The 22190-nt window shown below is 32.9% G+C and overlaps 1 protein-coding gene across 12 annotated transcripts in view; it reads left to right on the top strand.

Moving 5' to 3' along the window:
* The window catches only part of LOC135128588 (disks large 1 tumor suppressor protein), a 1417771-nt gene that overhangs the window by 1263616 nt on the left and 131965 nt on the right, over window positions 1-22190 (top strand). For all 12 annotated transcript variants that reach the window (XM_064055493.1, XM_064055492.1, XM_064055490.1 and 9 more), the window contains one exon: window positions 14210-14431. In XM_064055493.1, coding sequence (XP_063911563.1) covers window positions 14210-14431 — 222 coding nt within the window. The remainder of the gene's footprint in view (window positions 1-14209; window positions 14432-22190) is intronic.

Below are 22190 nucleotides of genomic sequence, written 5' to 3'. Positions count from 1 at the left end.
CGACGTGTAAACACGTAATGACTTCACCTCGCCCCATAAAGAACACTCGCATTCAAATGCTTGTTCAAACTCGCCGACAAAGAAACATCGATAAGAAGCAGGAAGTCGACGACGTCTACGATTCTCGTTAGCCCTCGAATATTGGAAGGAATGGAGTGCGGCGGTTGTATATATCCACGTTTAGCTCGTCGACAAAAGGCGGATGCGCCGGGTCATGTCGTGCAAGGCAAACATATGACACTCGTCCGGATTTATAGGAGCGTAGAAGAAACGTCTGAATGCCGCATTTTGCTGCATTCGCATGTGCTTTAGTTCCAGTTTAGTGAAACCCGTCGGAGCGAAAGCCCCTTTCCGTTCCGTTGCCGTAGACGTATTATATATTTTTTGTTGTCCTCGAGACATGCCGGTGTTTTATCTACCTGAAGTTTCGAGGAGCATGTGGAGCGGGGTGAACGGCCTGGGGGTGGCGTTCCGAGGTGTCGCCGTCAGGGCTACTAAAAACCGGCGCTCGGCGAATGCTGTAAATCTTGTTTGCGTAATAGTTTTGTTTGAATAATGTTTGTTGAATGCTGGGTCATGGCGTAATGGAAGCGGCAAGTCGGTAACGGTACCGTGTGTCTGTCGATTTTTATTAGAGAAAATCTCGAGAAATATCTTCAAAAATCCATGAAGATGTTTATGAATAACAACAGTCTCTATTAAAAAAGTTTGCATCTTACAAGAACACGTTTAATAAATGCAGTGTTGTAATTCTGAAATTTGAAAACTACTTCCAATGCAGCTGGATACATTGTGCTCATAAAAGCTTGTAAAGAAATTTAAAACGCAGGTTTCACAAATGGCTCACAAATGGTGCTAATTCACGTCGTTTATAAAAGCGCTAAATAATGTTTGTTCGAAAATCGAACCTTGTATTACCCCAAGTTCATCTTTGCCCCGGAAACGCCATTCCACTTGTTGACAAACGACACCACCACCAACAAAATTACTTAAAACTTCGAACAGATTAACTTAACAAATGACGATTCTCGCAAAGTTTGCAAAATCGCCAATCAATTCGGTTGCCACTTTTTGAAATGTTTATTCAGAATCTGATAAACTGCCGATAATAGCGTGGAAATTTGGCGCCGAATTCGTAGTATTTAGTAGCGTCTGTTCTCCGACAGATAAATTCAGCCTATTTCCCTTCGGGGAATTTCAAACCTCATCGAAATCAATGTTGTTTCCGGTCCTCCGGTTGATTGATAAACGGGGAAGAAAATTGCTACGGAAATATTGACGCTGCTTTGCTGTTAACAAGTAAATACGCGTCGGTCGAATCGAAATGCGTGCGACGTGAAGTTAAAATTGATAAACGGAAAATGTTATTTCCGAGCACAGTGTTTCGGCGTGGTTATAATTGTTATTGATGTTATTTCGGATGCAATGGAAAAGGCGATTACCGTTATATGCACGTAATCTATTCTCGCTATACTTGAATATTTAATAATGTGGTAATGCAACTAGTTTGTGTCGACTAGGCAACATTAATAATCAAGATTTAATAACGTTTTAAAAAGCTATAGCAACAGGTTATGGGGCCAGATTGAGCGGTGGGTGTTGTGCTTCTGAACTTAAGTTGTATTTACGCTGCGGATTTTGTGATAAACGCACTCGAACCATGGAATTATCACTATCTTGGGAAAACTACGATACCTGGAAATTACGGATGCAGCTGTAAAAACAAGAATGAAGGTATGCGAGTAGTGCAAAAATTAAACCAGTAGTGAACCCAAACAATATAGAAGTAGCACTATGGAGCGAAGAAGATAAAAAAGCTGAAACAAGTCTAAAACCGTTCGTGAAATTTGGCTGAAATTAGAAGCAATTTTTGAATCAAAAGGTCCGATTAGAAAAGCACCATTCTGGAGAAAGTTGTTAACGCACCAAATGGAGCAGAATAGTGACGTTGACAGGTACCTCAACGAATTTTTCGATGTTGTAAATAAATTGACATGCTTTACTAAATAGTTTAGACAATTTTCGATGTGTAATCAAGTCAAGAGACAATTTGGCCGGGCCTGAAAATGTATGTTAAGATATTGCCTGAAAATGCTATACGCAAGCAGCGTGAACAGATTGGTGACAATCCTGAAGCAATGATGGCAAGAAAAAATAGTTTCTGGAGGAAATTGTCAAGATTTGACCGGCGAATGGAGCTGTAAATGAAGCAGAAGCAGTTTATTGAATAATCTCTGTTCCTATAATGGGGCTAAAAGTATAACTTTGGTGTCTTCACATCGCGGCGCATTATTAATTTAAATTGATGCTTTTTAATGTGATTTCAAGATTGAAAATTATACCAATAGTGAGTACATAGTTTTATATCTATATCTAAAGGTGATTGTATATGCTATCCTCATTCACCAGCGATTGAGTAATTTGCGGTTAAACTTAATCTGTTCCTTTTTGCTCATTCACTTTGTACTTACTTCTCCTTTGTACATCTTGTTTTTGCACATCACCGTTGCCGTTCTAGTGTGTTCATTGATAAAGTAGAGAGTGGATTTATAAGCACAAAAAAATTAAGAATAAGCGCTTAAATAATCACATTTTCAATAAAAAAGTTTTATTTTAAGCAAAAAAGCATTAAATAAGCATAACACTTTCATTAAAAAAGGTTTATTTTAAGCAAAAAAGCATTAAAAACATAATCATATTACAAATCAAAGAACACTTCTTAGAACATTGGATAAAATATTATTACAATAATCCTAGACTTTATATTTAACACACGTATTTCAGTTTTCTTTAAAACAATTTATGATTGTAATATGTTCCAAGTTGTCCACTGTAAAATTTTTTCGCCGATCATTTAAAATGTGTTTAAAATTTGAGAATGTGCGTTCAACATCCACACTCGTTCTTGGCGCAAATTTGAATTTTGCAACTAATGCTGAATCTAACTCCAAATTTTCCACCTTCTGGCCTTGTAAAACACGAGCAACGTCGGAAAGAACACCGAAACCTGCATTTTTATTTAACACTTCGTCAAGTTTTTGAGATACTCTAGTACCAATATCACCCCTTACTGCGTTTGCTTGTTGTTTAAATTCTTTCACTAAGTTTATGGCATCTACCAACAACATGTTGGGTTTTTCTAACTTTTCTATTACCTCACATACGAATTGATAATTGCTTTTTAGAAAAGCTAGATCTTGTCGCAAATCTTTGTTTTCCAAAATATTTATGCAATCTTTAATCGATTGAGAAGAATCTTTGCTAAACTCCGTAACTACTTACTCAAATTCTTTGATATATTTGTCATAGTAAAATGTGGCCTGTAACCATGTTCCCCACCTCGTTATAATCGGCTCTGGGGGCAATGGTTTGTTTGGAAATTTTTCCTTAAAATGTTGTACTCTTAGTGGGGCTTTAACAAAAATCTTTTTACCATTTGCCACTAATTTATTAACAGTAGGAAACTGCAAACGTATTCTTTCAGCCACTCTGTTTAAACCGTGGGCAATGCAAGTATAGTGAATTAAATTGGGGTACAATATTTTTAGTTTATTCCCTGCTTTCAACATATAACGAGCTGCATCCGAGATCATGAATAAAATTTTATTCACCGGTACGGCATTTGGCAAAAATAGTGACGTAAGATTGTCATTTACAAATCTGGTAATCGTATTGCCATTTGTTTTATCTAAAATTTTCAAACTTACTACATACCCTCGACTAGGGGAATTTTCATTTAAGATTCCAACAATTAAACTTGCCAGGTATCTTCCACAACTATCGGTTGTTTCATCGACAGCGAACCATAAATAATTATCTCCAATGCGATGTTTAATTTCGTTGTAAACTTGCTGAAACACTGGGCCTACATAATTTTTTCGGAGAGTATTTTCAACCGGAATATGTCGATTGCAGTGTTTTTCAAGGAATTCTTGAAGAGGGCCTTTCTCCAATTTTTTTAAAGGTATATTGGACTGTATCATCATTTTACATAAATCGAAATTAAACTGAAACTGCTCATCTTTTGTACAAGTAGATGCAACAGATTCATGTATGGTCTGCTGTTTAATTTTAGAAACTTCAAACATTTTCTTCCTTTCTACATGAAGAGTCGTTCTGACATGTTGCGTCACGTTATATTTTTTATCACTTTGAATCTAAAACAACGTACATATACAGGATTAACAAAGGAAAATAGATAAAAAAAAAATAGTGGGCTTACGGTTTTCACACAAGCTCTGCAGAATATTTTGTTGTTTTCTAATTTTAATTCTGGAAAATTCCTTATCCACTCATCCGGCGTCGATTTTACTTTCGGCATTCTTTTAAAATATTAGTAATATTACCAAAAAGAACTCAACATGTAACAAGGGAGAACCACGTATAACAATGGTTGTGAAATAAACGGTTCATTTACTTAAAAGTTTCCATTAGAAAAATTTTAAGGTAGGTAGTTGGGTACAATAATCCGTTTTTCTAGAAAATCTTCAACGGTCTTGCGGCAAAATGCCGAAAAAGAACATCTGGTTAAAAGCTTTAATTCATTATCAACGGAAGTAAGGATTTGAAGTCATAAAATCTATGGAGTATTTTTCCAATCCTACAATAAAATGTTATAACCCAAACGACCGGAACCTATTCACAGAAAGGGTCTTGAGTAAGTGTACTTCAATGGTCAAGTCCAGGTAAAATGCATACGATACGATACGGCTAACTAACAAGTATTTGTCATCCCGACAAGGCCGGCATTTGAACAAAATATGCATTCAAACTCATATTCGTCGAAAAAAGCATTAAATAAGCATATAAGTTTAATATGCATAAAATTGAAAAAAAGCAAATTAGCATAAAAAAAATGTGTCGAATGACTCCAAATTGTATCATAGTTACAGACATAAAAAAGTTTTGAAGTGCTTACATTTTTCACAAAAAGCATTAAACCTAGAAATCCGCTCTCTATTGATAAGTCGCTGCGACCGGCACCGCTAGCATGAAGTGAGTGTCCATTGTTACTCCTAATTGTTTTAAATAACAAAATGAGAAATAATAATTAGTATTGCATTTGTCGTGCAGTAGCTATCGAATCACATAAAACGGTAAACTGTCTTATTTGTGGAAAAATATTTATCTCCATGTCCGACGCGCGTTAAATTTATGCGAAATCAGACTGTCCGAATATGGGCACTGATCTTCTCAGCTTAAAAACGGTCATTGTTAATTTGCAATCAAAAATTATAAAGTTAAGGACAACAATGGCTACACTACCACCTCCCATCACTATTACCCCATCTTTGCTTCAGGAGGAAAAAATTATTCAAGAAATAAATGAACGTCAAAAGCGCAAAGACAACCTAATTATAATACTCGAATAATAAGTCGAATGATGAGCAACTTAAAAGTGATGCTACTCAAATTCCTAAAATTCTTGAAATTTTAGGAGTAAATGAGAATTTGAGAAATTTCAAATTTATGCGTCTCGGCAAGTTTGATATTACCGAAAAAGATCCCATAATTGATTCATAATTGTGTCTAAGTCCTGGTTAAATGGTTCAATAGCAGACTGTGAGCTTTTTCCGGCTACTTATAATATCATCCTTACTGATAGAATATTCGATATTGTTAATAAGCGGGATGCTGGAGGCGTTCTTGTTAGATTATCTGATAAAATCAAGTTTGAAGTGATACACAGGTACTAGCCCCACCCACCTGCCCTCTCTTTTCTTAGAGGGTATCTCATTTGCTAAAATCACTCTTACGTTAGCAGATACTAGCCCCGCCTACCCACCCTCTCTTTTCTCAGAACGTGTCATTTGCCAAAATCAGTCTTATCTTAACAGATACTAGCGCCGCCCATCCACCCTCTCTGCTCTTAGAGGGTATGTCATTTGCCAAAATCAGTTTTATCTTAGTGAATACTAGCCCCACCCACCCGCCGCTTTTTTTTTTTTTTCTTAGAGGGTATCTCATTTGCCAAAATCACTCTTATGTTATCAGGTACTAGGCCGCCTACCCACCCTCTGTTTTCTCAGAACGTGTCATTTGCCAAAATCAGTCTTATCTTAACAGGTATTAGCCCCGCCCACCCACCATCTCTGCTGTTAGAGGGTGTGTCATTTGCCAAAATCAGTTTTATCTTAGTGGATGCTAGCCCCACCCACCCGCCCTCTCTTTTCTTAAAGGGTATCTCATTTGCCAAAATCACTCTTATCTTAGCAGGTACTAGCCCCGCCCACCCACCCTCTCTTTTCTTAGAGCGTGTCATTTGCCAAAATCAGTCTTACCTTAGCAGGTACTAGCCACGGTTTATTTATTAATGAAAAATAACAGCTTGTTTTATTGATAATAATGCACGATTAATGACTACTGGTTGTTATGGTTATTCTCCTAAAAAAATGAAAAGTAGATTTCAGTCACCATCATTACTAAGAAATCAGAAAGTAAGCTGGAGGTATTCACGCATTAGGGGCGTGCAGTGTTGCCAAATTTACGGTTATAAAATCACGTTTTTTTCGTAATCTGCTTCATAAAGAATTTTTTTATAATTTTTTTGGGACTCACGAAACCCTCGTGCATTACGTACTGAAGGGTTAATCCGCTATTTTCAGACACCCGGTATAATATTTTAGAAAAATCAGTTCCTCAGAGTACCCCCAGTAAGTAAATCGTCTTACGCACAATGGTTTAGGCCTGCTATAATCTCGAATATTAAACTTAAAAATTTTAAAAAAGAAAATGGAGATCTACAGACTAAAATTATTACTTAAATGAGTTTAAGACACTTGGTGCTGTTTTAAGTCTAGTATATCGAAGATTGATGACTGATATCGAGCAAATCCAACATAATCCAACAAGTGTTTTCAGTTACCTAAACGTGAGAAATAAAACTTCTAGAATTCCGGGGATAATGTATAATCGAGATAATTTTAACATACGAAAATTGACAGCACCTAGTAGATGCTTTTGGAGAATTATTTTCTGACATGTTTCTGCCAGGAGAGTCAAAGTCGAGAGAAGTTGTTAGTGCTTCCTTCGGTGGTCCATTTTTTAAATTACAACTTGCTTCGGAGGATAATGTGATAGAAATAATGTCAACTTTTTCTTGAAAACATACAGCCGATGATGATCAAATTCCTAGCTTCTTAGTGCACGACGCTAGGTTTGCTCTGACAAAACCGCTGACATGGCAATTTCAAAGTGAATATTTCCTGATCCATGGAAGCGAGCTATGATAACACCTATTTTTAAAAATAATGATAAGAAGCAACGAAAAAATAATAGACCAATTTTGCTAAATAAGTATTTAATCAACAGACTCAACTATGTTTATTACAATAGTTATAAATTATTTGTCTATCTGGTATCTGGTATCTGGCGTACCACAAGGTTCCAATTTTGGGCCACTGTTGTTCCTGTTATATTAATGATCTCTTAATGTCCAAGTCTTGCTCTATATTTGGCTTTGGAGATGACCTAAAACTTTTTTCTCCTATCTATTCAGCTAATGATGTTAACCATTTCCAGAATAATACTAACCTCATTGTATAATGGTGTTCTGACAATTACTTAAAATTAAACATTAACAAGTGCTTCTATGTCTCTTTTTGTCGTAATAACAGTGTTATACCTTGTACTTACTTACCACATTATTGGTCAACTTTTAGTCAAAACTGATACCATTAGAGATTTGGGGGTTTATTTGATCACTAGCCGACCCGGCAAACATTGTTTTGGCATTTCTAGTGAATATTTTGGTAGTTAAATAAAAAATCAAATTAAAATAAATATATATAAATATAATTAAATTAAATTATAAATTATACATAAAAATTATCGTACGACAATGATTATATTCAGTAGCCATGTTGCAACCCTATTGCGCATCTGTGGATGCAAGTAAAAATACTCATATCGTTATTAAAAAATGAGAATTGGTGGCAGAAGGGGAAATTTAGGGTTATATGTGTTTTTTGATGCCAAATCTTAAAAAAATTATCACTTAGGGGTATAAAAAGTAGTTTATAATAATCGGTCAAGCCGTTTCGGAGGAGTTTGGTTACAAACACTGTGACACGAGAATTTTATATTAGATTATTTTAGAACAAATTTCATTACCATAAAAAAGGTTACACTGAGTCGACCTTAAAAGATAGACATATGTTGTCGCGGACTTTTTTTTAGAACTTTTCGTGGGGAACAATTCCATCATACATGATGTTTACGTAATTTTAACCGTTTAAGCAGCGTAAGTAACGGAAGCTGTCAAAGGAGGAATAATTTTCCCGTTTTTCCGATATTTTTCATTGCTGCTCCGCTTAGCCTTCCTCGATAAATGGACTACCAACACAAAAAGATTTTTTGAATTCGAACTGAGATTAGCGCGTTCAACCAAACAAACTCTTCAGCTTTATAATATAAGTATAGACAAGTATAGATATATCGACTCAACATATTATCGCTATAACTTCATCTGCATCCAAGTTGGCAGCTTTACCATGTCCGAAGAGTACTAGAAGAAGCAACAAGCCACTTGAAATAAATAGTACATACCGACGAGTGTGGTCCTATGAGAACAAAATCCATCGGAAAAGCAAAATATTTCGTAACGTTTATAGACGATTTTTCACGGTGGTCCGAAATAAGATTTTTGAGAAACGAATGAAGGGTTTAAGGAATTGAATGCGTCTAAGACACTTGTGGAAACAAACGGATCTTAAGTTAAAATGATCAGATAATGGTGGCGAATTTTGTAATAACGAGTTCTAGATCGATATTTTAAAGAGCAGCATAAGAAGAAGAGTTACAATCAGTTACACACCTCAAGAAAATGATGCATGCTTGCGTAGTCGATGTATATCAAGTGTAGTGGGAAAGAAAATTCCGTTCGAATTATGGAAGAATGAAAAACCTATTGTGAATAATCTTAAAATTGTTGGGAAAGAAGTGTACGTATTAAACAAGGACCCAAAAAAGGGAAATTAGATTCACGCGTCAAACAAGGAATTTTCGTCGGGTATGGTGCGATACCCAAGGGTTATTTCACGTGATATCAGATTTACTAATATTATTAAAGGAAAGCGGTCAAGTAATTATTCAGAATTTTTAGATGAATTTTACAAAAATGAAATTTTCCATGATGTAAATTTCGACCCATTTTCGACGATTTTCGAAATTTAACTAAATACATTTTCTTGTAGATTTGGGCCTTAGAAGTCACTTCTGGCTTCACTTCTTTGATAACAAACCATTTTCCAGATTCGTCCATTTGAAATATCGCAATTTTTAAAAATTTCGAAAAATTCGAATTTCACACCGAATTTTCCGAAAATATTGCTCGGTTACCATTAACATGCTATATTTTTGGAATCAGCACGTGGGGATATAGATATACCCCTGAATTTTTTCAGAATTTTTAGAAAACTTTTTCAAAAATGAAAGTTTCCTCATTTCGACCCAATTTCGACGATTTTCGAAGTTTAACTAAATCCTTTTTCTTGTAGATTTCGGGCCTCATTTCTTCGGTAACTTCAACTTTTTTTCCAGAATTAGTTAATTAATTCAGTGCATTGAAATATCGCAATTTTTAAAAAATTCAAAATATTCCATACAACATATGCAGAAAGATCTTGCGTCATTTTGGCAAGTTGGTGCGTGTTTCCAAGTTCAGTTCGGATTGCAGAGTTTTTGTTCGGATTAAAGAAGCATCGATTTCAAATAGCCTCTGTTGGGATTCTGGATGTTCGGATAATCGTGAATTCTGTTTATAGAGGTTGAAATTGGTCAAAATAAAGTACCTCGGTCGTTGCCACCCATTGCCCCCCCTGAATCCGCGCCTGGTAACGACAACATTAAAAATTACTAACAAAGGTTCAACAAAAAGATGTATTGTATCACAAAATTTGGGATCTGGGGTGGGATTTTGTTTCTATAACGATAAAATATCGGTACCGATAAAATGTGGTCGTCTTTTTCTTTCGCATCTGAAATTTATATTTTCGTCCTTCTCATTTATCGCTTCGTATCGTACGGTAGAAACAAAATCCCACCCCTGGTCCGGTCCAGTAGTAAAAGAATTTTTGATGTTTTAAGTTTGTTGTTCTGAAAACACTACGTAAATTAAGACATAAGGCAACATATAAGCCCCGCCCAACCACCCTATCTCAATTGTGATGATTTTATTTTAATCCTCGAGAGCGAAAGGAGCGGAATTTAATTGCAAAATCCTTATTGTTGCGAAACCGTGTAACTGAAAAGTCGAAAAATCAACAATTTTTTAATGTCGATAAATTGAATAACCAAAAAAGCGAAGTCCGAAAAGTCGAAAAATCAACAGGTTCCAAATATCAAATATTCCAAAAATGAAAATATCGATAAACTGAAAAACGCAGACTTTTAAAATTTCCAAAAACTGAAAAGTTTGAAAATTGAGAAATCGAATAAAGAAATTGTAAAACTGAAAGAGTGAATAATCAAAAAATTTTGAATTCAAAAAATAAAAAAATTCAAAAATAGAAATATGGAAGAATTGAAAAATGGAAAAAAAGAGAAATCGAGAAACCGAAATTAAGAAATTGAAAAATTAAAATATGGAAAAATTGAAAAATCGAAGATCGAAACGTCAAAAAATCTAAAAAGCGAAAATTTTTAAATTAAAAATCCAAAAATTGAAAGAAAAACGAAAATCTAAACATCGAACATTCCACAAATCGAGAAGTTCAAAAATCGAAAAATTGAGAATTCGAAATTGTCCAAAGTCGAAAAACTTCGAAAATTATTCAAAATTAAAAAAAAAAACGACAAGTCGAAAAGTCGAAACATGAAAAAACTGAAGAATGTAAAATTAAAAAAATTAATTCAAGAATCAAAAACTGAAAATTTGAAAGTCTAGAAACTGAAAAATTCCAAAAATTAAACGAGGAAAAATTGAGAAGTCGAAGAGCCGAAAAAGTCGAACATTTAAAAAATCTACGAATCGAAACATCGAAAAATTCAAAAATCGAAGGATTGAAGCCTCAAAATCTAAAAGTAGAATAATTTTAAATGAAAAATCCAAAAATTGAAAAACTGGAAAATCGAACCATCGAAAGGTCGAAAAATCGAAAACTTATTTATAATAAAAAAAAGATCAATCTAGAAACTGAACAATCAAGAAATCGAAACATAAAAAAATTTTAAACTGAAACATTGAGGAAGGAGACATCAAAAATCGAGTACTCGAAAAATCAAAAAGTTAAAAATTGAAAGATTTAAGTTTAAAAAAATCGATAAATCTGAAAATTGAACAAAAATCGAGAAATCGAAAAATCTAGAAGTCCAGAGATCGATAAATCCAAGATTTAAAAAATCTGAAATTAGAAAATACGGTAAACTGAAAAATTCCAAAAATAAAATGAAGAAAAATTCGGAAATTGAAAAATCGGAGCATCAAAAAATTGGAAAATCCAAAAATCGAAAACGAAAAAGTCGAACAATTGAAAAATCTAGAAATCGAAACATCGAAAAATGTAAAAATTGAAACATCGACAAAGAAACATGAAAAATCGAGAAGCCGCGAAGTTGAAAAATAGAAAAATGGAGAAACTAAAAGTAGTCCAAAATCGAAAACTCGGAAAGTTGAAAATTGGAAAGTTGAAAGATTCGAAATTAAAAAAATACGATAAATCTAAAAACTGAACAATCGATAAATCTAGAAATTAAAACACTAAAAAACTAAAAACAAGATTAAAATATCGAAAAAACAAAGAAAGGAAAAACTGAAAAAAAAATAAATTTAAAAATCAAAAATTGGAAAACCGAAGAATTGAAAACTCCAAAATTTAAAAAATCAAAAATTTGGAAATCGGTAATTGAAGAATTGAAAAACTGAAAAATTCCAAAAATAAAATTATAAAAAATTGGGAAATCGAAAAATTGAAAAATCGGAACATCGAAAGCGAAAAAGTCTAACAATTGAAAAATCTAGAAATCGAAAGTTGAGAGTTCGAAATTGTCCAAAATCGATAAATCCAAAAACGAAACAATGGAAAAATCTGAAAACCGAGAAGTCCAAAAATCGAAACATCAAAAAACTGGAAAATGTAAGATTTAAAAAAATTTATTTAAGAATCAAAAACTGAAAATTTGGAATATTGAAAAATCTAGAAACTGAAAATTTCCAAAAATTGGGAAGTCGAAGAGCCGAAAAAGTGAAAGATTTAAAAATCTGCGAATCGAAAAATTCAAAAATCCAGGGATTGAAGCGTCAAAAAATCTAAAAGTAGAAAAATTTTAAATTAAAAATCCACAAATTGGAAAATCGAAACATCGAAAAGTTGAACAATCGAGAAATCGAAAAGTCAGGAAGATCAAAAATCGAAAAACTGCGAGTTCAGAATTACTCAAAATCGAAAAATTTAATAGTTATTTAAATAAATCGATAAATCTTTATTTGGTGCGACTAAAGTGTCATTCTGGGTAATACTGGGTATAGATAAAGAAAGGTAATCAGAAGAAGACACCGAAAAAGCTTTTGAATTCTGAGGCCAAACATAGGACGGCTGAAAAAATGTGGCAAGTGCGTTGACGATGTCTTTTGGAAAATTTAAAGAAATGATGATTTTACATAGGAGCAAAATTTTTTGGGTCTTGCGATAGATTAATTTTGAATGGAATTCAGATATTCTTCATAAACTAGAGAAATTTGATTTTTAATAATAGTATGGTAATGTTTCAATTTGACGTAATAGGAGTTATCATTAGTGTGGTCATGTTTATTATTAAGCTTTTAATTTAATGTTATTGATAATCATAGAATTGAACCATCGCGGAAACTGCATCTTAGTCAATTGATTTGGATAAGTTGGGACATGCTTATCAAAAATATGATATAGAGCGTTGTAAAACCGATCTACGATACTATCGACATCTTCACAATTTTTTAGAAAGAACCAGTCCGTATTTAATAATTCCTGATATAAGGAAAGATAATCGGCTTTCTTCAAATTGTATATTTTTACACCATTTGGTCTAGTGGAAGGGAAGTTACAAAAGTTGTCAACAGTGAAGTCAATCAAAATCGAAAGATAATAGGCAGGAGGCTACCCAATTGCTCCGCTATTCAGAGTCTTTGGAAGGATTTCAGCACCAAGTATAGGTGGCATAGGATGAAATACTCCAGAATAGTGTTGATGACATCATAGGTTAATGGATTGACGTGTCAGGCAAGGTAATCGTTCTTCTTCAGTGTACAAGAAAAAAAATTGTTTTTCTTAAAACTACTGGACCGATAATATTGAAATTCTAACTAATTTTTATTTTGACAACCCTTACCCTGTGTATAAAATTTCATTACAAAATCACGATTCCTTCTTGGTGTTCTTTTACTTTTGTTACTTGAATGACAACAAAGGAGCTCAGCTGCTGGCTAAGAACTCTGTTTTCCATTCAAGTTCGAAACACGTTGGCTTTAAACGGGAGAGAAGTGCTTCATGAAGGCATGATTAAAATTCGACACTTAGAATCCAACTAAATACCTGCGGAGAGAAAAACATCAGAGGTCTTTGAAACTGTTGGACATTACTCAGGTCAATTCCATATATTGTGTTTTCATATAATAAAGCTGCAATAACATTGTACAACTGCATTGTTGGTTCGTAATTGTATTACCATTTCCGACTCCTCACAATTCGTCTACGCTGCCCTTTCACTGTCGCTTTTTATTATAACCCCGCAAAAGTTAAACACAATCTGGACAGATAATATTTCCACAGTAAAGTTTTTCCAATTTCGCTTCGTTCACCCATGACATGGGGATCAACAAAATTGAACATAATTCGGTGCAAGTCAGCAATATCAGTTTGTTTTCTGAAAAATAAAAACTCCAATCCTGCAGAAGATCCGATTAGATATATTTCAAGCCAAGTAAATAATAGCTCATATGAAAGATGAAAGGCGCTCAAGAAAATTCGATATGGACAACAATAGAGGCATCCACTGCATACAGCTTTTTCATTTTAGATTTAATTACAAATAATGGAAGCTCGAAAAGGCTTTCTCTCTCGGTTTGAGTTCTAGTGAGGGCCGGAAAGCGCGGCCACTAAGCGTTATACTTTTGCGGGGATTAATTATTACGCTTCCGTGCGATGCGATAATGAATAATTACCGCACCTCACCAAAACTATACTATTATGTCTAGTAAAAATCTGTGAAAATGTAACAATGTGTGTATTTTCAGTGCGTCAGACGACGGCGGCAGCCTCGCAGTATGAGACTGATGGAAATCGAGCTGGTAAAGGGAAACAAAGGTCTCGGCTTTAGCATCGCCGGTGGCATAGGCAATCAGCACATCCCCGGTGATAACGGTATTTATGTCACAAAAGTGATGGAGGGCGGCGCTGCTCAAGTGGATGGTCGTCTCCTCGTCGGCGATAAACTCGTAGCAGTGAGGGATGCTGTCGTAAGTACATTTGTCCAAACACTTTATCCAGTAAAACGTAGCCAGTTCATGATAGTAGAGCAGTTTGCTTTTGCGACGTGAAAATGGGTCGATACATCGAATACTTTTACCGCAACCGCACTGATGCTTGGATAAATATTTTAAGATGGTCAGAGGCGGTAATCCGGGAGATCAGATCATGTTTGTTGATTATCGTCAACTGTGCCGAAATCACTGCTTCCGTAAGTTCGGTAGCAATCTATATTTCTACCTAAATTACTGGTTGCCTACCCACCATCCGAAAGTATAATTATTTAAGAACGCTAATTACATCGAAACACGTTAGGCTCAACCGAAATTTCGTTGTAATTTTTGCCACAAGAGTATTGTTTATCGATTACAGAAATCACGCACGTCTTAATAGGTAATTTCTTGTGCTTTTTTGCACCATCTTCGCAAGCTTTCGCATTGTTTCTAATAAATGAAAGCACCTGTGCCATTTGTTTTCATGATACTTCGCGGCCAAAAAAATAAACCCATTGGTGCACTGTTGAACATTTTTTGTCTATGATTAAGTTATAACAAAACGTTCCCGTACGCTTTGAACTACAAGATAATCAAACAAAAGAAGCCATTTAAAATGCATTTAAACGGTCTAAATAGCGGAAAATGAACCTCTCGCCTAAAGATCTCGTGAATTTAACCGTTGACTCTACTCCCTGTAGTTGCTTAGTAATGAATGAATTTTCTTTTTCCCACTTTTGTTCAACTTTCTCACAATTATCGTCGTCTATAAGGATCATTTCTTTATGGCATTTTTTAATAAAAACGCCGACTCTTCTGTTCTCGCGCCCTTCGCCTATTAAATATACACAAGACAATTTCCGAAACAATACCGGCGAGCGTCTGGAAAATATGTGCATGTGTAGCCGAAGAAAGTCATTTGTTTTTCATGAATCCCCGGAATGCAAAATTTATTATGATGAGCGTCGAAACACCTATGTGCGTTTTCGGGAAAATGGGGGTCGTACTGGAAGTGTGAATATTTTAGGGTGGACGAAAAGTTAGGGCCGAGCTTGTCACATGGTACCACGTTGCTTCCTTGCGCCCTTCTATTTCAAAGAATATTAATTAATAGATAAACATTTTAAAATTCAATATAGATTTCCAGATTTTATGTTGCGGCTACTGATAACATGACTCATTTCTAAGCATCGTTCCTCTCGCACTGCATTTATGTTCGTCATGCTATGCGTCACTTTCGGTGCTTATAACAAAAATAATTTTTGTGTTCATTTTTATTTTTATTCAAGATATAAATAGTCCGTAATTGCAAGGAAATTAAAATTCATGGAAAAATGTCTCAACTTGTTAGTACAATCCCGCAAACTTCAATCTTTTTCATAAATAAAAAAAAAACCTGGAAAATAATGTCGAGCCAAGATGTCATACTAACGCGTAGATCGTTAAACACTGACCAAAATTTATATATTCATCTCCACCAGGACGTCATCCATTCATAACTTTATTAAATATGTTTTTATACTTGTGATTTATTAATCCGCCTGTATTTTTACCTTAAACAACAAAGTTTTACACTTTGTCGTAGGAACTACTAAACCAATCATTTTGAAGTGTACCCCTACCCAAAATTTTGATGACGTCACTTTAAAAATTTCGCAAGTAAATCCTCTTGATTGATTCAGAGCGTAAGTTTTTACTTCGTGAGCGTAAGCTAATAAGCGATATAGTAGTAAATGTTCATTTAAATTTGATAAAATAACGTCATCCTCCATTTGTGGTTTATGAATCCGTGTTGAGTTTTTACCTTACGCATCCAGATTTTTGAAAAATAAAAGTCAAAACTGTGTTTAACAACATTCTACAATTTAACCTTAAAATTGCAAAATCGAACACTGTGAAATCTTGGAAACGTTTTGAGATTATTGTAAGGATTATAAATCGTTAATCAAAATTTAAATTTTAATTAATTCATTCCTCCTCAGGAATTAATCATGTCATCTTATAATTCTGTTGAATAAATTTTATTTATATGTAACATATTCGTGAACTTGTGGTGTATGAATACGTGTTGAATTTTTGTACTAGAGATCGACATTTTTGGAAAAAAAAAATCAAAATTCTATATATAACAATTTTTGGAATTTTCGATTTTTGGGCTTCTCGATTTCCTAATTTTTCAACTCTCGATTTCTCGATTTTTTTGATGTCTCAGTTTTGGGACTTTTCATTTTTCATCCGTCAATTTTTTGATTTTTCAATTTTTCAATTCTTTTGTGTCTCGATTCTGCAAATTTTGGATTTCCAGATTTTTAAATTTTTTAATTTTCTGATTTCTCAATTTTCCGATGTTTCAAATTTACGATTTTTCCACTTTTTCGGTTTTTTTCTAAATTTTCAAATTTTCGGTTTCCCAATTTCTCAATTTTTCAACGTTTTAGTTTTGGGAGTTTTCAATTTTTCTATTCCCCAATTTTTCTCCATTTCAGTTCTGGGATTTTTTAACATTTTGATTCTGCAGTTTTTTATTTTTCGACTTTTTGATTATTGGATTTTTAGAAAAATTGAAGATTCGAAAAATTCCAAAACTAAACTATCGAATAATTGAAAAATCAAAAATTTAAAAATTCTAAAATTGAAAAGTAAAAGTATCGTCGAACAACCGGTTTTCTGTTTTTTTGTAAATTTTGTATCTCTCGAATGTTTCATTTTTTCATCTTTTGATTTTCCGGTTTTTAAAGTTTTCAATTACTCAGTTTTTTGACTTTTTAATTATTCCATTTCTTGATTTATCGAGATTTTGATTCGATTTATTGATTATTCGATTTTTCAGTTTTTCGATTCTTCAATTTGTCTCCCATTTTTCAATTTATCGATGTTTCAGTTTTGCCATTTTTCATTAGTCAATTCAATTCTTCAATTTTCAGATTTTTCGATTTTTTTTGATTTGTAAATTTTTCTGCAAATTTTGCATTTCTCGATTTTCCTATTTTTCTTCCTTTTTTCAATTTTTAGGTTTTTCCGATTTGGAATTTTTCAATATTTGATTCAATTTTTAAATTTTCGAAGTTTCGATTTCTGGATTTTTCTCATTTGCGATTTTTGAATTTTTCGATTTTTGAATTTAAAATTTTTTCAATTATTCAGTTCTTCGATATTTCTGTTTTCCAATTTTATTAGATTTTTCATGTTTTCGGTTTTAGATTTTTCGGTGTATTAATTATACAATTTTGAACATTTTTTGATTTTTCAGTTTTTCGATTTATCGATTTTTTTGGTTTACATTTTTTCAATTTTTAACTTTTCGGTTTTTCGATTTGGCCAATTTCGATTTCTCAATTTTTGGATTTCTCCACTTTTCGATTTCTCAAATTCTGGATCTTTTGATATTTCGATTTCTCGATATGCCAGTTTTTGAATTTTTCGATGTTCCGATTTTCCGATTTCCCAAATTTTCTTCATTTAAGGTTTGTAATTTTTCAATTTCTCGTTTTTTAAAATTTTGAGATTTTCGATTTCTCGGTTTTTAGAAATTTTAATTTTTCAGTTTTTTAAATTTTCGATTTTTCAATTTTTTCAATGTATATTAATACCCCAATTTTTTAAATTTTAGAGTTTTCTATTTGTCCAATTCTTGATTTTTCGATTTTCCGGTTTTCGACGATATTTTTACTTTTCAATTTTCGAAGTTTTAAATTTTTGATTTTTCAATTATTCGATAGTTTAGTTTTGGGATTTTTCGAATCTTCAATTTTTCAATTTTCAAATTTTTCAGTTTTTTGCGTTTCAAAGTTTTCAATTTTTTGGCTTTTCGATTTTCGATTTCTCGATTTTTTATTTTTCAATTTTCCTACAAATTTTGGATTTCGTTTTTTTCATTTTTTTATTTCTCAATTTTTCGATGTTCCAGTTTTCCGATTTTTCGAATCTTCAATTTTTCATTTTTCAAATTTGTCAATTTTTTGGCTTTTCAATTTCTTGATTTTTAAATTTTCCGATGTTCCAGTTTTGGGATTTAAAATTTTTTTGATTCTCCAATTTTGTTTATTTTTTCTTTTTTTCGACTTTTCGATTATTCAATTTCTAGAACTTTACTTTTTCGATTTTTTAATTTCTCGTTTTTTTAAATTTTAGATGATTTTTTGATGTTTCCGTTTCTCGGTTTTTTGATTTTTTAGTTATTCAATTTCTCGACTTATCAAGATTTTGATGTTTGGTTTATTGATTATTGCATTTTTCAGTTTTCCGATTCTTCAGTTTGCCTCCCATTTTTCGACTTCGAATTTTCAGTTTTTGTGTAAATTTGTAACTCGAATTTTTCATTTTTTGATTTCTCAATATCCCAATCTTTCAGTTTTACGACTTATTTTTTTTTTTCTTTAAATTTTTTCAGTTTTTAATTTACGGTTTTTCTATTTGGCCAGTTTCCATTTCTCAATTTTTGAACTTTTCGACTTTTCGATTTCTCAATTTCTTGATCTTTTCATATTTCGGTTTCTGAAGTTTTCGATTTAAAAATTTTTCTTCATTTCAGTTTGGAATTTTTCAATTTGTTTTTTTTTTAATTTTGAATTCTCGATATCTTGGGTTTTTGATATTTTAATTTTTCAGTTTTTTAAGTTTTAGATTTTTCAATTTTTCTAGATTTTAATTTTCCAGTTTTTACAATTTAAAATTTTTCTATTTCTCTGTTTCTCGATTTTTCGATTTTCCGGTTCTTCCATATTTTTATTTTTCAGTTTTTGCAATTTTTAATTTTTGATTTTTCACTTTTCGATATTTCTTTTTGAGAGGCAGTTCGTCAATTTTTCCATTTTTCGATTTCTCCATTTTTTATTTTTTTATTTTTCTGCAAATTTTGTTGTATTTCTCGAACTTTTCATTTTTTGATTTCTCAATTTTCCGACGTTCCGAATTTACGAATCTTCAATTTTTAGATTTTTCAATGTTTCTTCCATGTTTTTGTTTTTCGATTTTTCAATTTAAGGATTTTTCAATTTTCCGGTGTTAAAATTTTAGATTTTTAATTTTTTCGATTTTTTGATGATTCGGTTTCTCAATTTTTCGATATTTTAATTTTTCAATTTTTAAAATGGTAGATTTTTCGATTTCCCGATTTTTAAACTTTTCGATTTTGTGCTGTTTCGATTTCTCGATCTTCCGAATTTTCATATTTTCAGTTTTAGATTTTTCGGTGTTTCAATTTTTCAACTTTGAAAAATGTTTGATTTTTCAATTTTTCGATTTTCGGGATTTCGAAGTTTCGACTTTTTGATTCTTCGATTTTTGAATTTTCCGATTTAACGATTTTTTTTTTAATTTTTTTAATTTCTAACTTCTTAGTTTTACGATTTGGCCCATTTCTATTTCGCAATTTTTGGACTTCTCAACTTCTCGATTAATAGAACTTTTGATATTTCCATTTCTCGATGTTTCAGTTTTTGAATTTTTCTATATTTCGATTTCCTTATTTTTCTTCATTTCAGATTTCGAGTTTTACAATTTCCCGTTTTTTAAAATTCTGTATTTTTTTTATATTTTAATGTTGTAATTTTTAAAATTTTGGATATTTCTATTTTTCCATTTCTTGACTTCGATATTTTAGTTTTGGTATTTTTCGATAGTCAATTCTTCGATTTTTCAGCAAATTTGGAATTTCTGGAATTTTTAATTTTTAGATATTTTAATTTTTCAATTTTTAAAATTGCAGATTTTTCGATTTCCGGATTTTTCAATTATTCAGTTTTTTGATATTTCGAATTCTCGATTTCGATTTTTTATCTTTTCGGTTTTAGATTTTTCGGTGTTTCAGTTATTCGATTTTGAAAATTTTTTGATTTTTCTATTTTTTGATTTATCGAGATTTCGAACTTACGATTTTTTAGTTTAAAATTTTTCAATTTCTCGATTTTTCGGCTTCTCGACTTTTCAATTTCTCAATTTCAGGATTTTTTGATATTTCGATTTCTCGATGTTTCAGTTTTTGAATTTTTCGGTATTTTGAATATTTCCATTAATCAATGTTTCGATTTTCCAATTTTTCTTCATTTCAGTTTTCGAATTTTTCAATTTCTCGTTTTCTAACATTTTTTTGGATTCACAATTTCCCGCTTTTTCGATTTTTCAAATCTTCAATTTTTCAATTGTGTTTAATTTAACATTTTTCGATTTTTCAAATTTTCTTCTCTTTCCACTTTTTGATGTTTCGATTGCTCATTCTTTCGACTTTTTGGATTTCGATTTTTCGATATTTAATTTTTTTCCATTTTTCACAAGCATTTTCTTTGAGTATATTTTTTCCCCTTGTTTTGCGGGATTTGTTAGGCTACACTTGAGGGGCGAGGAAAGTTCTGTCAGAATAATCCTCGACCATTTTTTTTAGAAAAATTTCTCGTCAATAAAGTCAAAATGCATCCATGTTGAACACTATTGCGCAGTGGTTTTATAATGGAATTATGTCGTAATAAATGACACTTGTTAGCACCTGCCAACTTTAATTTTGTATGCAATCACATTGTTCGTCGTCTAGCTGTGATAATTATTTCTTCAAACTAAAATTATTTGAAGATTGCATTTTCATTTTACTCTAATAAACCAAATACGAAGTTCAAAATTTGTTGCATATTTTTAAAACGGGTATAAATTGGAAGAATATTTTTCACACTTAATTTCAGAGAAAATTATTCAACTAAGAACTCTAGGATGAGGTTATCCCATTGAATGCAGCAGTAGCAAAAGCGGGTCGCAAGAACCAAGTTATGTCTAAAAAAAAAACAAAAAAAAACATCAGTAAACGACAGAACTGAGATTAATATAAACCCTGGAATAAATTTCAAAACACCCGAAAAGACAATCGGCGCCGCCGTTTCCATGAATCCCGAAACGCAGAATTTATTCCGCCCCGAACACCTCCACGCATCCCACCGCTGCCACCAACGAAGATCGTCCCGGATACCTGAATATTTAATCATCGCCGAAAAGTCGAGCGAAGAACCAATTCGTGTCCCGCTAATCGAAATTTGTAAAATCGCATCAATAATGTATGAAATAGAGGAGCGGAATTGGACGACGCGTCGGGCGGCGGCGGCCTCCTCGGGGGCGGCGCACCTCCGGCTATTTCATTTGCAGCGGCAAGTGTTCGGTGAAATGCGATGCTCTCTTAAAATATAACCATCTCGTGAAAGTTGCATGGCTCGACTTCCGCATCCGTTCTTCTTCCGTCGCATCTGGCGGAGCGCGCTCGGATTTTGTAATTTAATGATCCACCTGCTCGGTTACGAAGAGCCTGACATGAGGAAAACCCGGCTATGATAGCTTTTTGCGCTCATTACGTCGCGTCTTGACAGAGTGTAGAACGTAGAACAAGTGGAGCGTGCAAGCTTTGTTTGTTTGTTTTTTTGTTCGGGTATTTTTTTTGTATAGTGATGGAGTTGGCCATCTGAAAGTGGGACGTGGTGGCGTGTGCTACTCGATGTTGTCGAAAGCCGGAGCACGGAAAAATCATGCCCTGTTTATTTTGTCAGGGAGCAGAAGCGTTGTTTTGCTCATACACTGCTTGGGATCCTCTTAAAATTCAACACAATAGTTCATAAATTAGTGAGAGTAAACCCATACGTAAGAGAATGCCCCGAAGCTCCTCGGTCGCCAAACAATGAACGGGATCGTATTTGTTTTATATGACATATTAACTTGTTGTTTATGTTATGTCTGCGAATTTGTAATTTACTTTCAACATTACGACATTATTTTATGTCCGCGT

This window comes from Zophobas morio, unplaced genomic scaffold (assembly GCF_036711695.1).
Source record: "Zophobas morio isolate AGI-343-1 ecotype UQ-CSIRO unplaced genomic scaffold, CSIRO_AGI_Zmor_V1 ptg000014l, whole genome shotgun sequence".
In the NCBI taxonomy this organism is placed as follows: domain Eukaryota; kingdom Metazoa; phylum Arthropoda; class Insecta; order Coleoptera; family Tenebrionidae; genus Zophobas; species Zophobas morio.
Note: the sequence above shows the minus strand (reverse complement) of the source record. Positions and strands in the feature narration are given on the sequence as shown.